General features: G+C 40.6%; 1 protein-coding gene across 4 annotated transcripts in view; it reads right to left on the bottom strand.

The window, feature by feature from the left end:
• Positions 1 to 16791, bottom strand: part of RAB3C (RAB3C, member RAS oncogene family) — a 389298-nt gene that overhangs the window by 30557 nt on the left and 341950 nt on the right. For 3 of the 4 annotated variants that reach the window (XM_070476714.1, XM_070476713.1, XM_070476712.1), the window contains exon 5: positions 5718 to 13763. The exons of the other annotated variant lie outside the window; for it this stretch is intronic. In XM_070476714.1, the coding sequence (XP_070332815.1) occupies positions 13576 to 13763 (188 nt within the window). In that variant the 3' untranslated portion in view covers positions 5718 to 13575. Of the gene's footprint in view, positions 1 to 5717; positions 13764 to 16791 lie in introns of those variants that run through there. 4 annotated transcript variants of the gene reach the window in all.

Below are 16791 nucleotides of genomic sequence, written 5' to 3'. Positions count from 1 at the left end.
CGTCCTATTCTCCATTTATCTCTTTTTTTTTTAAAAAAATTGAAGAATAGTTGATTTACAATGCTGTTAATTACTGCTGTACAGAAAAATGACGGTTATTTATGCACATTCTTTTTCATATTTTTTCCAGTGTGACTTATCACAGGATGCTGACTATACTGTGCTATACTGTAGGACCTTGTTGTTTATTCATTCTATATATACCAGTTTGCATGTGCTCATCTTGAACTCCGGATCCAACTATCTCTCACTTGCCACCCATTTGGCAACCACCAGTTTATTCTCTATGTCCCTGATATGTTTCTGTTTCATAGATAGGTTCATTTGTGTCATATTTTAGACTTCACTTATAAGTGCTATCATATGGTATTTGTCTTTCTGACTTTATTTAATATGATAATCTCTAGTTGCAACCATGTTGCTGCAAATGGCATTTTGTTCTTTTCAATGGCTGAGTAGTATTCCATTGTATATATGTATCACATCTTCTTTATCCATTCTCTGTTGATAGATATTTAGGTTTTTCCATGTCTTGGCTATTGTGAACAGTGCTGCTATGAACATAGGGATGCATGTATCTCTTTGAATTATAGTTTTGTCTGGATGTATGTCCAGGAGTAGAATTGCTGGATCATATGTTGATTCTATTTTTAATTTTTTTAGGAATCTCCATACTGTTTTCCACAGTGGCTATACCAATTTACATCCCCACCAACAATGCAGAAGGGTTCCTTTTTCTCTACGTCCTCTCAGGCATTTGTTGTTTGTAGACTTTTATCTTTAGCAGCTCCTTTTTAAGTCGTCTTTGTGAGTTTGTCTTCCTTGGTTGCCTATAGATGTACTGTACCTTACTTCCCCGACTACTCTTCTGATTTGATACATTCTCCTGAACTTCGTTTTCTCTACTCCCTAGAGTTTTAATTATTACCTACCTCTATTTTTTAATTGAGTATATTTGACATGCAACCTTGTATAAATTTGTGTATAGCATGTTACTTCAGTACTTAACATGCATGCCTTGCTCAGTCACTCATTGCATATTTGCACCCTTAAACAGCATCAGTCATATCCCCTACCCTATTCCCTGGTAACCATCATTTTACTGTCTTTTATGAGTTTGACTTTTTAATATTTCACACAGGTGTTATTACATGGTACTTGACTTTCTCCATCTGTCTTATCTCACTTAGCATAATGTACTCAAGGTGTATCCATGTTGTTGCAAATGGCAGGATGTCCTTCTTTCTCATGGGTGAATAATATTCTACATATTTTTTATCCATTCATGAGTATTTAGGTAGTTTCTATGTCTTCACTTTGAGAATAATACTGCAGTATGCATGGGAGTGCATATAGCTCTTCAAAGTCCTGTTTTTATTTCCTTTGGCAGTGTTATAGAAAAACTCAGTTTTCCTCCTTCCACTGTAGGAAAAATCTCAGTTCTTCCCTACTATGAGTTCTTCCCTGTGAGTCTCCTGTTACTTGTCATAAAATATACTTCACTTCTGGTCACCAGATGTGTGGAAATTTTTCCCCACGCCAAGTAATTTTCTGACAGCAGCTAGATGTCTTATGTGCTTAGTCACTCAGTTGTGTCCAACTCTTTGTGACCTCATGGACTGTAGCCCGCCAGATTTTCCAGGTAAGAATACTAGAGTGGGTTGCCATGCTCTTCTCCAGGGGGTCTTCCCAACCCAGGGATCGAACCCAGTCTTCCACATTGCAGGTGGATTCTTTACCAGCTGAGCTACCAGGGAAGCCCAGATTTGCAACTAGTGTCTAGATAACTACCTGGATAGTATCAAGTCCCATAGGTTAAGGGCTCAGCCCCACAAGACCCCCCTCCCCCCTACTTTAGACAATAGTTGCAAACTCAGGTTGTCACCTGGGCTTTTGACAAAATGGCTGTTGATTGGAAGTTGCAATGACCCCTTCCTCTTGTTTAATTAATTTGCTGGAGAGGCTTACAGAACTTGGAAATGTTTTACTTTTTACCAGGATATGTTGAAGGATGTGGTTGAACATCCAGATGGAAGACATGAGTAGGGCAATGTCTGTGGGAAGGAATACAGAGCTTCATGCCCTCTCTGAGCATGCCACTCTCCTAGCACCTCCACGTGTTCACCAGTCTGGAAGATTTCCAAACTCTGTACTTGTGGGATTTTATGAAGGCTTCCCCACATATGCCTGAGCAATTGTTAACTACATTTCTATCACCCCTCCCCTCTCCGGAGGATGAGGAGTGGGGCTGAAAATGCCAAACTTCTAATCCTGGCTTGGTCTTTCTGGTGACCAACATCCATCCAGAAGCCCGCTCAGGCTCATCTCAGTATAACAAATAAGAGCACGAAGGGTATTATCACTTAAGGAATTACAAGAGTTGGGGAGACTGTGCAAGATAATGGAGTAGAAAGACCCTGAGATCACCTCCTCTCATAGGCACCCCCAAATCACAACTATCTGCAGAACAACCATTGATGAAGAATACCAGAGCCTATAACAAAAGATCTTCTACAAATAAGATGAGGAGGGAGAGAATTGTGGTATAGTCAAATCCCATATCCCCAGGGTAGAAGGTTTCACAAACAGGAGAATACTTACAATTGCAGAGGTTCTCTCAAAGGAGTGAGAGGTCTGAACCCCACACCAGACTCTCCAGTCTGGAGGTCCTGCACTAGGAAGAGAGCCCTTAGAGCATTTGGCTTTGAAGGCCAGAGGGGTTTACTTATGGACACGGGCTTCCCTGACAGCTCAGTTGGTAAAGAATCTGCCTGCAATGCAGGAGACCCCGGCTTGATTCCTGGGTCGGGAAGATTCCCTGGAGAAGGGAATGGCCACCCACTCCAGTTTTCTGACCTGGATAATTCCATGGACTGTATAGTCCATGAGATCTCAAAGAGTTGGACATGACTGAGCGACTTCCACTTTCACTTTAGGGCATCCCAGGTGGTACTAGTGGTAAAGAACCCACCCGCCAATGCTTGAGACCTAAGAGATGCTGGTTCAATCCCTGGGTTGGGAAGATCCCCTGGAGGAGGGCATGGCAACCTATTTCAGTATTCCTGCCTGGAGAATCCCTGTGGACAGAGGAGCCTAGCTGGTTGCAAAGAGTCAGACATGAGTGAGTGACTAAGTACAGCTCTCAAGTTTTTAACAAGTTAAGTTCAAATGCATCTAAAGCTCTACATTTTAATCTGTCCCACTTCATTTTATGTTCTTGATGTCATATTTTACATTTTATTTTGTATCATTGTTGTTGTTCACTCGCTAAGTTGTGTCCAACTCTCTGAGACCCCATGAAGCATGCCAGAAGCATGCCAGGCTTCCCTGTCCTTCACTATCTCCTGGAATTTGCTCAAACTCATGTCCATTGAGTCAGTGATGCTATCCAAACTCAGTTACCGTCTTCTCCTGCCCTCTATCTTTCCTAGCATCAGGATCTTTTTTCCAGTGAATTGGCACTTTGCATCAGGTGGCCAAGGTATTGGAGCTTCAGCATCAGTCCTTCTAATGAATATTCAGGGTTGATCTCCTTTAGGATTGACTGGTTTGATTTTCTTGCAGTCCAAGGGACTCTCAAGAGTCTTCTCCAGCACCACATTTTGAAAGCATCAGTTCTTCGGTACTCAGCCGCCTTCATGGTCCAAATCTCACATCCATACATGACTACTGGAAAAACCAAGCTTTGACTGTACAGAAGTCTGTTGGAAGTCAGATCCTTAGGCAGCAACTTTTAAAATACACAAATAGATTGTCTTATGTGACTGTACACATAACTCAGTGGCCACAGAGCCATGCAATAAAGGCATCTTGTGGGTGGCAATTGCAGAGATTGGGATGCTAGTTGAGTCCTTTAGAAAGGATATCAGTGCCTTAGAGCAAGGCAAAGGGAGAGCTGGACTCCAGAGATGGAGTCCAGTGGCTTCTGTCCTTGGAAAGCCCCTTCGTTAGGCCTTAGACATGCCACCAACTAGAAGTCTGTTCCCCAGGCTGAAGCTCCAGAAGAAGCAAAAAGACCTCTGTTACGTAAAGACTGGAGGGGTGTTTCAGTCTGCTGTCTGCACAGTGCCTCGGGGAGTGGAAGCTTGCCAAGAACCATTGTTCTGTTTATCACCAGCCCATGGAACTCTGGGAAGCAAGTCCTGCTGGTTTGATTGCTAGGCAATCAAGGGGCTTTCCCTGGTGGCAACCACAAAAACCAAGGCCCTAGACATAAAACCTGGGTATCAGACACATGAAAGAGCCCTCCTCTTGGGGTGTGGCAGAGGGAGAGCACAAAGATGGTGCCTGTCTTCTGAGGTTCCTGGAGATTTCATGGAGCTGTGTGGTTTAGTTAGAAACCTGCCCTGCAGGCTGCAGCCCTGAAGATAAGCTAGATGACGGCTTTCACAGAAATGCCACGTGCCTCGGTCTGTTGCCCCTTGCTGTGCTCTGGGAGCGGCAGCCGTGTAAGAACTCTTTCTCCATTATGTTTCAGGGCCCTCACACTTGAGCTCCAGTGGCCACCAGGGCCAGGTGCTTGGAGGTGTCACCTGGGCAGCAGTGATGCAGAGCAGGGCGCCAGAGGAGGGTAGAAGTTCCTTTCTAAGAGAGAAAGGTGAGCTGGAGAATGGGAGAGAGCATGCACAGAGATGGTGCCCACCAGCCTGTCCCCAGGGAGTACCCTGTCAGGCCCCCTGATGTGTGTTCAACTAGATGCCTGCCCCTCAGGCTGACACTTCATGTGAAGAGGCTTATCTGCTTGTCTTAAAGCGTGGGTTCCTCTCAGTTGATTGCCTCCACGCTGGTCTCTGAGGCAAGTGGGTCAGAGCCCAGAAAGTCTTTATGGGTTGTTTCTCGATTGCTATGCACTTTGGGTCTCATGGATGTGATCCCCATTGACTTTAAAAGCTAGGTGTTTGGGGATTTATCTCAGATGCATGGTTCATGAGTTGGGGTGCCTGATGTGCTCCACAGGGAGAAGCCCTGGGTTTTAAGTTCCCTCCTGATTGTGGACATCACATCCATGATGGAGTTTATGGTGAGATTGTGTCTCAGCTTCTCTTACCTGCTTTGCTTTTTTGTTTTTTAATTTGCTCAATGTGTAAGGGTTGCTCAGGTAGTTTTTATGCTTTTTCCAGAGGAAGTTTTTCTATATGTAGCTACAGATTCAATATGTTCATGGGATGAAGTAAGTTCAGGATCTGCTATGCCACCATCTTGAACCAGAACCTATACTTTGTCTTTTAGTTAATGGAACTAATATGTCCTTAATCAGCTGATGAATATGTACTTAGTCAACTAATATGTACTTACTCAGCTGAGCCAGGAAGGTCAGCGTCAGTCAGGTTCTAGGTCTCACTCTTCAAACCTTACTGGTCACCATTACCTACCTTCTAAATTGTGTGTCCTGTACCCGTCACCACCACTGAGCCACTGTAAGCTGTGCTGGTCTTTGTTGGGCTCTATCTGTGGTGCACGGGCTTCTCTAGCTGTAGAGCGTGGGCTCCAGAGCGTGTGGGCTTAATTGTCCCTCGGCAAGTGGGATCTTAGTTTCCCGACCAGGGATCGAACTCACAACCTGATAAAGATACATTCACTTTGTCTCTAGTTCAAGCTCAGTACTGTACTTAGGACTGCAGAAGAGAAGGGGACCAAATTAGAAATAAGCATCCTAGGACCAAAAATAATACAAACTGAAGGGAGATGAAAAAAGTTCTCAGACCAAGACTGAGAAGTTCAGGAATATAGTCTCTTAGATATTTATTGTAATCTCCAAAAAATAAAACAAGATTAACCCAAAGAACAAAAACCACTTTCTATACAGAATTCACATACAAACTTAATACCTAATAGAGCACATACAGTTCTTACACAATTAATTTCAATAAAGAGAATTAAAACTTCACAATGTGAATACACTTTATAGCTTTAAACCCAGACAAAAGCTCCTGTGGACACATGAAGAGTCACAATAACTGCTGTGCAGCGGTAGTTTTCAGATAAAATCACGATCACTATATGAAAGCATTAAGCTGTTACTCAGTTTTTTCTCAAGAAGAGCTCCACAGTGCAGTCACTGAGGAGGAGCCGAAAGTGCCTGGTTACAAAGGAAGGTCTTCATCTATGTACTTCCCTAACGCTCTTTACGGGAAACATGGAACCACAGAAAAATCTCTGGGCACACATCTGCCTGGTTGACGTTGGCCTCGACAGTGTCTTGTGGTTTGGTGCATGGGCAAAATGTCTAAATCAGTGGTTCTAATGAGCTTCAAATCAGTCTGTGTTTTGGAACGAGTCTGGGGCTGCTCAGCAGCACTGAGGAATATGATGATGGCTACAGTTCATCTTCCTCAGGGGCACAAAAACACAGCCAAACTGGGGCAATTGGTGGGGTTTCTGAGGGCCAGTCTGGTTCTCTGGAGAAAAACAAAGATCTCTAGCTGCCAGCTCTTCACCCGTCCGATAAGGGAGCAAACTGTAACCGTCCCCATTCATTTGCCTGGCACAGTCTCCTCTAATTCTTTCTCTTGTCATGTCTCACCTCTTCAGTGGAGTCATTCTTGATTCCTTCTGTTTTTTATAGGTCTCCCATTCTCTGTGTTCCTATATCCTGACATAATGTAGCATTTAGATTATGTTCTGGCATTTTGTTCCTTGTGCTTCAGTCAGTAAACTTATTAGGGGCCAGAGCCATACCTCTTCCATGTTTGAGTCCCCCAGCACTGAGCACGTGCTATTTGGTAACTGTTGATAACTAAACATTTAAATACACCCTTAAATTATCATTCTCATGTTGGTTACCTGCTTACATTTTCTTTTTTTTAATTTGGCACAAAGTCATCTCTAATCTCCCTGTTCCACTCACCTCTATTTTGTCAGTGGGTGTGAAAGATGAGTACAAAATTTTATCTATCACATGTAAAACAGGGCCACATCACTGGTGGTGGCCCAAAGCCATTTTTTGTGATTGGCACATCTTCACATGTCAATTTCAGGCAACTGTCAGAGAGAGAAGGCTTTCTATGATGTACTGAGGGTCATGGTCATCTAAAACCAACTGCCCTTCATGATTTTTGGTGAAAAACATCACTGTTCTTCCCAAGGGTATTATGATTTACTCTAACTAAATGAAAAAGCAAACCACAATATTAAAAATGAGTGCTTTGCCTTAAAAAATTGAAATGGCAAATAGGAGTTTAAGATAGTTGTCCTACTTGAAACTTCATATTTATAAACACAGTTTTTGGTAATCCGCAACCAGGCCTAACTTCTTGATTTTCCATCTCAGTGAAGTTGTAGACCACAAATTATGAGACTAATCAAGGGGGTTTGAGGATGAATATATGAATTTATGATGATATACCAAAATGATTTAAGGGTTTTGACTTGTTTCTCTTATATTATCAGTGTGGACAATTGAGAATTGAAAGTGAATATAACAACAACATAAAAAGAAATCAATATCTTAGAGTTCCAAGGACTGACAGTGTGAAGTTTGCAAACAAAATACAGGGTTAACAATAAAATATACACACAAATATGAGTGAAAATTCTTAGTAGACAGAACATGGGATCAACATTTCAGAGAAAAATAAAAATGACTTATGTGCATATTTTTTCTTAGGTTTCTAAATTAACCTCTTATAAAAGGCTTCAGGAGAAAAAAAGCTTCAGGAGAATTTGTAACTAAAGAAGGGAACACTTATTTAAAATAAATTAACAGCCATTCTGTCTTGAAAATAAAACCCACAATTCTAAAAGGCAAAATTGACATAAATCTGCAGATACTAAATGTTTGGTCTTAATTAGGAATAAAACATACTTTGAAGTAGGCATAGAAGAGTTTCACATGACACCAATAAGGTATTTACTGTATAAATTGCACCACTAGACAAATACAGCTACAAGAAATAATTTGAGCAAGTCAAACAGCCATCAAAGCATCTCACACATTCATTATAATTCACTCTTTCATACTAGTTTATATACACTGAGTAAGTCATTAAATATTGCACTTATTGGCCCATGAACCCTCAATTCTGAGGTGTTGAAAAATAGAAAACAAATCTATTTTTTACAACATATTTCATGCAACATTTAAGACATTTCAGTTCCACAAACACCATTAAATAGTTGTACATTTGGACAGGTCAACGGTATCACATCACGTCTGACATTAACAATATATTAACAGGAATTAACAGGAAGTTTTCATTCAGCACATATCCTAGGGATGGTGAGAAGATGCATGGAAAACCATCATACCAAGACAGCAAACAACCCCCAGACTTCACTTTTATGAGGAGTATGGAACCACTAGAGATGAAAGCTCGCTCATGTCCCTGAAAGGCCAGGTGTCTGCGGCTCACGTACCATCTGCGTCTTTAAGAACAGCATTCATGAACCTAAGCAACCTTTAGTGCCAAACAACATAAACATGGAAATATTTCCATTAAGAAAGAAAGCCACAGCCAACTCTCAGTTGTCCACAATGAAGGAAAGTATGAACACAGGTGAACAAAACACACAGGTAACCCCCTCCCGTGCCCCAACCTCATTTCAGCAAGTAATGACTGGTTACAGTTACAGTAAATGTATCAATGGGAGGTAAATGATGAAACTTAAGTTTCATTTCCTGTTCTTGGTCCTGTCATTCTGTGGGGTTAGTGCTTGAAAAAATTAAAATGATAAAAAAATCAGGAACTAGAAAAGAGAACTGTAAATAGAAAGCTCAATTTGTCCACTGTCTTGATGGTCTGATTTTAATACTCAAACTCTGACAGAGACTTTGCAATAATTTCTTTTCCCTAGAACATTTGCAAACTATATCCTCTCTATTCTCTCCTTTTAATGGAAATTAGTTCTGTGCACAGACATACAAATCTAGTCAGTGTGAAGAATCTATTTTGTAGAACTTTAAAGAAAACGCCAGTTCTAGCTGGAGCATAGTAAAGCTTCCTTTTCCCTGGCACTGGGAAAGCACCATAGGTGGAACTTCTCCTTTATAGAAAAGTGTATTTGAGTATGTATGTTCTGGGAGGGGCAACACTCTTGTGGCCCAAATGTAAATAGCTTAATTCATTTAAGGGAAATATTTGATTAGCATGTCAAGAATTCCTGTAAAGGTTTTTAAGAAACCAAAAATATTTATTTATGAAGTAACAATAGGTGGATATATTTTAAATAAATTCTCCAGATGTGTTTTTTGCCCCCCTAGGGGATACTGTGTTTTTGGAAAATCTGGAACCCTATAGGTGCACTGTAGAGATAATCAAGACTTTTTTCCTGGTTATAAGCTTCATTTTTTATCCACATTTCCCCAGTTTGTTTCAGAATATAAAACAGGTTTAGATCTTTGATTGGCTTTGATCAAAAAGTACCTAAAATATAAAGGACTCTAAAAAGCTGACCCTAATGGTTCAGCCCATCAGAAAGATTTCACCACTTTACTGGCAGACCCCTAAAGCACAGGTAGTTTACTCAAACGGGCAAAGCCAAGCAGAGCTGGAGAGGCTGCACTTCCAAGGGGTGATCAGAAAGGCCACATGGGTCTGGTTGCTCACGCGGCACGCTGACACAGCACGCTGAGTAAGTGCACACTTAAAGGATCAAAGAACTCTAGCTTCCAGTCATGCACACTGTCATTTATAAAGGCAGGTTTCTTCAGGCAGAAAGACAGACCACCTCCCAAGTATACCCCACCAAAACTTCCTGATGGAGCATTCCAATAGCATATGAAAATGATTAAACACTTTTTGGCTTGGAAGGGTTTTAGTTATGACTTTAAGACTCAGATTAGTTTTCCATATGCAGCTGCTCGGCCTTGGTCTAGCTTGGGAGAGTCTGGCTACATTTTCAATATAGTCCCACCAATGCCAAATGGTTGACTGAAGAATGGCACAGCGCATCCTTGCCAAGCATGAAGATACACATCAGATAAAACACATCACAGTGAGCCCCGATTACCAACTACCGTGCTCTGAAATTAATGTTTCATGGAAGTTCAGTTAACAGCAGACTGTGTTTTACTTAAAAAACAAAAAACATTTCATCCCTGAAAGTATTGTCAGCATAAACATAGTTAAAATTGGAAGTTTAAGTTGGTTCCTCAAAGATAACCACTGTGCTGAACTAAAGACCTATAATTAATCTGGATAAGAGTTAAGGAGCTGAAATAGATATTTGTTTGTGGCAAATATAGATGTCTTGTATAATTGGGGTTGTACTTTAATAGAATTTATAGTTTGCATTTAATGTAACACTGCTGCAGCTTTCTCTGTAGCCAAAGGCATCATCATGGGTCCCTTTCCAAATAAAAATCTTAGCCCTTATTTATTAGGCAGCAGGGGGTAATGATTTTAAGTGAACCTAAGGAAGAGGTTAGAAGTTCAAGGCAGTGGAAGCTGTTCAGGGAGGGCAGTGACAATGAATGAATTCACTGACTTAAAGCAGTTCTTCTTAGGAGCCCGGACACACATGCTAACTCGTAAACTGTCGTCTTAGGACTCAAGTTCCATGTACCTTCTATGTCTACTCACATCCCCAAAAGCTGAAATTCAGATCCACTCCATGAATGACCATGTAGAGGAAATAATTTACAGTCCAATTTTTCATTTCCATTTAGAACAGAAAGGAAGTCCCCAAACCAAAGCTCTTGGAAATATCTGCTCAAAACAATCAAGGTTTGCTTATAAAAGTAATCAGAGAGATGGGGTGATGAGATGAGTGGCAGAGGAAGACAAATACTTCGTACTTGAAACACTAATTGAACTGCATCGAGGCTAAAAGATGGTTGTCTACAATTTACACACTAACATTTTGTAAGATGTCTTTGTGCTTTGGAATACAGATTTAGTTAGGCAATTTGTAAAAAATGATCTGTGGTTATTCAGGCTGTTGGCGGATGGAGAGAATATGGGAGGTATTGTATGCATGTGTGTGTTTATATACATTCATGTGCATGATGGCCAGAAGGCTGAAAAACCTTGGAACTATAGTGTTATAAGTAATATAGCTTGATGCCAATAGAAGTTTACCAAGTTAATCCTGGACTGGTTCTTTTTTTTTTGTCAAATTTGATTTTAAAGCCAGGATCTCTTTATGAGATTAGGAATAGAGGATTTTTCTCTCTTTCCATGTGGTTTATATAGTAGGAGCATTGGTGCTCAATTCATTGAGCTCTGTGACAATCCTTTCTGGAAGCTTCTGGCTTAGTGAAATTCACACCAGGGTGAGCGCTTCAGACTGACTCTCAAATCAATTAGGAAGGCTCTGCTTCCACTGAGGTCTGGAAAATAGAAATTACTGAATGTTCCTCGGCACTGACACTTAGCCCAGTTGTTGGGTTAAGCTCCACTGACTGGCATAAAGTAGCACAACTTTGGCAGGTTTGACATTGTATATGTGGGTACTTGGGTTAGGTCTTCTGGTTCTAGGGCCAATTAATTCCAATAGAAATTAGCTTTTTGGGAAAAGTGTTTACAAGAGGGTAAAACTCAACTTTCTTTCCAATTTTCTACCCTCTGATTTTGCTTTCCATTTTACAATATCACACATATCAAGGGCCTTCTGAAGAAGCCATCTGAGACATCCTATTTAGTATATTTAGGTCCTTGACATCTGTATGTATGTATGTGAGGTCAGGGCTAAGAGGGGATGGGAAGGTGTTCCTGGTTCTATTGCTTCATGTTAAACTGGAAAAGTCAGCTTAATAGCTGTATTATTTAACATGACCATTTTCTAGTCTAGGTTATAGAAATATTACAATATCATGCAAACAGGCTTCTGTTGCAAACAACTCTGCTTTGATGGCCCCCACCTTCACTTGCTTCCCTTCAGTTTAATTTCTGTGATTTTTGAAGCTGGTTTGCCCTATTAAAATCTAATAAAGCATTAATGTCTTGTCTGCACTAAGGCCTACCCTGCAGAGTGCCAAAGTGAAAAACTTACTGCCAATTAGTAGATTTTAAGCTAAGAAGATGAGACATAATAAAAATGTGGATATGCTTAAGAGATCCCAAATGCTTTCTCCTGTAATTTTCATCTTCTAACTTACTAGTAATATATGTGATCTACTTCCCTGACTTGCAGGCATTTATTCTCCAGAGACCTCTTTATCTTTCCCTATCAATATCTTGGCTTAAAAATCTTGCACTCAGCATTTTATGGGAAGTTTCTCTACTTTTAAAAAGAGAAAACAAAGTTTAACATGATCACCAAAAGAGAAGAACGTTCACCTAATGGAACTGTCCTTACAAATATGCCATTGTATGCCTTCTTAAAGTCCTAGCTGTGAACAATGCTGGGTAGTGATACAGATGCTATATCTCTTTTTTGCTCATTTAGACTCACCAGTGGGATTGGTTTGCTTGTTCACTGTATAAGATCCTTGAGAAATTTAGGAGAAAGAATCTGGGTATTCAAATGATTTCCTTTCTCTTCTCAATTTGCTTATGGCATCCTAAGATATTTCTGTAATCCTCAGCTCTAAAGAGTGGTCTCTGAGTCCCTTAGGCTTACAGAATGGGGATATACTTTAAAAGTATAAATACTTGGACTTAAAAAGATTAGAGATGATAGTTGCTTGTCTTCAATCTGAGAACCATGGAGATACTACTTAAATGACTTCTAACCAGGTGAAAAAAAACCTGGGGAGGTGTGAGCAGAAGGCAGTGGTTTGGGAAGCAAGTCTACATCCCGTGAGAAGAGAGACTCTAACAAGCTTCAACTTAACCTCTGTTTCAGGGGTCGATGATGGTTCCAGAAAGTTGTGGTGGTATATGCTGTGGGGGAAACTCAGGCCCTGGAATCCTACATTTATCATTCTGGATTAAGATGCTTGATATATAACACATTCAGCAGATACTTCAGTCTGTCAGTGCCCTCCAATATTTAGAATGTTGGGTGGAGCAGTCCTGGGTTAGGAATTCCTTTTTTAAACATCCAAACTAAGACTACTGTTGAAATCTAGTTCCAGTCAGGTCAATATTCATCTCTTAGGAAATTTTCAAGGGCCTTAAACAATATTTTTGTTTCTTTATAGTCAGTGATCTTCTCAATTATTAATAACATTGAAAGATAGATGCTTGAACCATAAACTAACTAGACTCACAACAGTCTCCCTAATCATGAGTAATATTTCCACTGGATTTTTCAATTGAGAGTAAAGCAAATAAGGTCTCCTAAGATCACCCCCAGCCCACACCACGCACACAACCAAATTCTCGGTTATCATACCTACAAGTGAATCTCAACTTGAACCCATGGCACAAAAGTCAGTTGTATGAAATTATAATCAGAAGTCCCAGCAGTAGCTTAATCTAAGAAATCTGAAACAAAAAGAGCCTAGAAGACAAATAACAAATCACATGCAAATACCAGATGTTTATAGATGGATAGTCCTTACAAAGTTAAGATCACATATTTGCCACATATTAACACAGGGACTCTCCCCAGAATTGAATGCATGTTCGAGCCACTGACACCAAAGATTTCCCTCAAATAGTTATTAGGCAGTATGAATGAAGGCTAATCAATCATTTATAAATGCTGTTTTAGCAACCAACCCCTCCGGAGCTGCCTGTACTGGGGACACTAACAGCCGCAGTTGGGCTGTGCTGGAGGAGGGCTTTCCTTGAGTCTCGTGTTCTGCTTTGCGGCAGTGATGGCTGGATCCGTCTCCAGGCTCTCGGACATCTTGTCACAGATGATATCCACGAGGCGCTCAAATGTCTGCTTGACATTAATGTTATCCTTGGCACTTGTTTCAAAAAATTCAAATCCTGGAAGAAACGCACAGAAACACAGTTTGATCATTTCCTATGTGTGCTGAAATTAAATGGGCCATGGTCATGGGAGGTGGGCAGTGACTGGTGGATGTGGTTTAGGTGAGAGATAGGTGTGAGGTGTCATGTGAACATATTGCTATCCATGAACCAGGAACAACAGGACAAAGTGGAATTAGTGATAGTTGCATGTTATTCTTCTCTAGACAAAAAAATACCTTGGCAAGAGCTGGTAATAGTAACATGAAGACTCCTCAGCATTGAGTCCGTGTCATCTCTTCCCCCAACCCCTAGATCACCATGTAGCTGCTTCTAATCTTTTCTAAGACTGGGGTTATTTGGCTTTTTTTCTTTCCTCATTTCAGATTCTATCAAAGTTATTTTCATTTTTTCATTAACTTGAGGCTTAGAAGTCTTCATGTTCATATTCTGCTGTGAAAGGGACTCCCAAACTCCAGCACAGTGCATCCCTAACTTTTTCCATGTCTGTCCTAGTGAAGCATCTGAGGGTAAGCTTTTGGTAAATTTCCAGTATTTCCCTGAACACAAGGTGGCACTAAAGAATCACTGGATTTACCTTAAGTGTGCTTCAACCTCCTTTAGGAAATTTGAGTGGTGTTAACCTAACAGCACTCCAGGGCTTTGTATACCATTGCATCTAGGTACTGATGCTGATTTTCCAGAGCTTCTGTTATCTGTCAGCAGCAGTGTTTTTATCAACAGCTGGGAAAGGACATGATAAATTCAAATGAGCTGCCAGAAGTGCGAGATGGCACAAAAATGTAGTGAGAGTTTTATGCTTCTACTGATGCATCACTACCTGGGCAGAAGCAGCCTCAGTCCTCGGCTCTGTACGCAATCTTATCACTCCATTGTTTGCAGTCACATTCCACTGGCTGAGCTTGCCAGTCAGTTGCCATGACAACCTCCCCACTAGGTCAGCCAGAGATTGCTCTGGTCCATTCAGGGGATGTTGATTTAGGATGTATTGGGCTGAACACAGAAATGCTTTCCTAATCCATTCTGAATTTTACACCCTATAAGTCCTTCTGGTTACATCTGGCCCTATCTCCGAGGAGCCACATGGATTCAGAATGATTAAATCATGTGATTTCATCCCAGCTCCTGAGGCCAAATGAGAAAAAACAGATTAATATTTTGCATCTGTGTCAAAACTGCTCTTATAACCTAGAAATAATTATTTTCTTAAGCACTATTGAAGATACACAACAACAAGCAATTTTTGTGAAAATTTCTGATTTGGTTAAGATCGATGACTATGTTTGAACTGGAATTTCTCTAGTTACTGTGTAGTCTGTTGTTAAAATGTGAGTGAGTAACCACAGGATTTGAGCTGAAGGGACAGCATGAGTTAAGACAGGTTTTATAAAATAGCAGTGAATATTTCAAGCCTTCTTTGGCTTTTATTTCCCTTTCATTTGTCTCTCCAGATAGTGTTTATGTAGCTCTCTTAAATTCTGCATTTCTTTACAGAAAATGCTATCTGGCTTAACAAGAATTCTCTTCTTTAACATTTGCAGTCTATTGGGCCAGCTCATTCACCTTTCAACAATGTGATCCAGATTTTGGAAAAAAGCGATTGCTTAGGTCTTCACTTGCCTAGATGTCAGAACTATTTGCATCTTTGTGGGGATTTTCTCAGTTTTAACAGGAGGGTAATTTGTACCAAAATACAGAATTTCTTTTCTCCAAAGGTTTTAATTTTCTCTGCGCTCTTCCATGACATGTCTTTTATTTATTAGCACGATTGGGAGAAGGCACTGAAATTGAAGGGTATCATAAAAGATGTTGTCATTGTGAAAACAGACAGTCATCCATGCAAACCTTTGCCAACTGTGATTCTTTTAATTTGGGCTTTGAGACACACACCACTGCTGGTGTGCAGCTTGAGGTGAGTAACGTGATCCTCGATCCCAACAGCCAGAATGCTCTCAGTGTTGTGACTGTTGCCTGGACCCCCACGAACAGACCGCCACATTACAATAGTCCTCCATTTATCCAGCATGGCTGGAGAAGGAGGTACCGTCCTACGGTGAGAGGGATGATTTGGCCACAGGAGCAATATTTACTGGCTTTATGATCATGAGAAAGTCATGTTTTTACTCTTATGATCCTTATTTATGATATTTGTCTCTCATTAAGCTCAAATGAGAAAATATATGTAGAAGTGCCAAGAAAACCAGAAAATGCTATAATTATATAAGAATTATGTAATTAAAGAATACTCTCATTAAAACAACAGTAAGAGTAATGAACTAACATTTGGATAGTTACTGCAGAACAGGTAGTATTTAAAGCACTTTATACGTTTTATCTATGAGGTAGGTGCCAGTATTCTCTCGAAATCACCAGTAAGGAAATGGCCCACAATGGCTGAATACTTTGCTCAGACACTTACTTGACCAGCCAGTAATGGCACAGTTGGCATTTAAACTAAACATGCACACTCGCCAGCGCCTTCAGATACTCTGCAGAGGCTACCACTTGGTTCCAGTAGAACTGGAAGTTCTATGCCGAGATAACAGACTTTCATCAGTTTAGAGAGTTAGATTTAACACTCCCAGTGAACCAAGTGAAACATCTTTTCTTAATGATCCCAACATACTCTGGTATTTTATGCTGCCTAAGGTCCATCAGGGTAGCCATCAGGACAGCTGTATGTCTACAGAGAAATATGTGAAAGGTTCTGGAAATTAGGCCTCCTCTCACTGACCACATGAGCTGTTTGTCATAAAATGAGATATTCAGGATAAAAATACACATCCTTATTTCAACATATAGTTATTTGGATTCAGGGCAAAGCAGTTTTGTTGTTTAGTTGCTAGGTCATGTCTGACTCTTGCGCCTCCATGGATGTAACCCGCCAGGATCCTCTGTCCATGGGAGTTTTTTGGTAAGAATATTGGAGTGGGCTACCATTTCCTTCTCCAGGGGATCTTCCTGACACAGGGATTGAGCCCACATTTCTTGTATCTTCTGCATTGGCAGGCAGATTCTTTACCAC

Source organism: Odocoileus virginianus, chromosome 14, assembly GCF_023699985.2.
Source record: "Odocoileus virginianus isolate 20LAN1187 ecotype Illinois chromosome 14, Ovbor_1.2, whole genome shotgun sequence".
NCBI lineage: Eukaryota > Metazoa > Chordata > Mammalia > Artiodactyla > Cervidae > Odocoileus > Odocoileus virginianus.
This window is presented reverse-complemented; position numbering and strand designations above follow the sequence as displayed.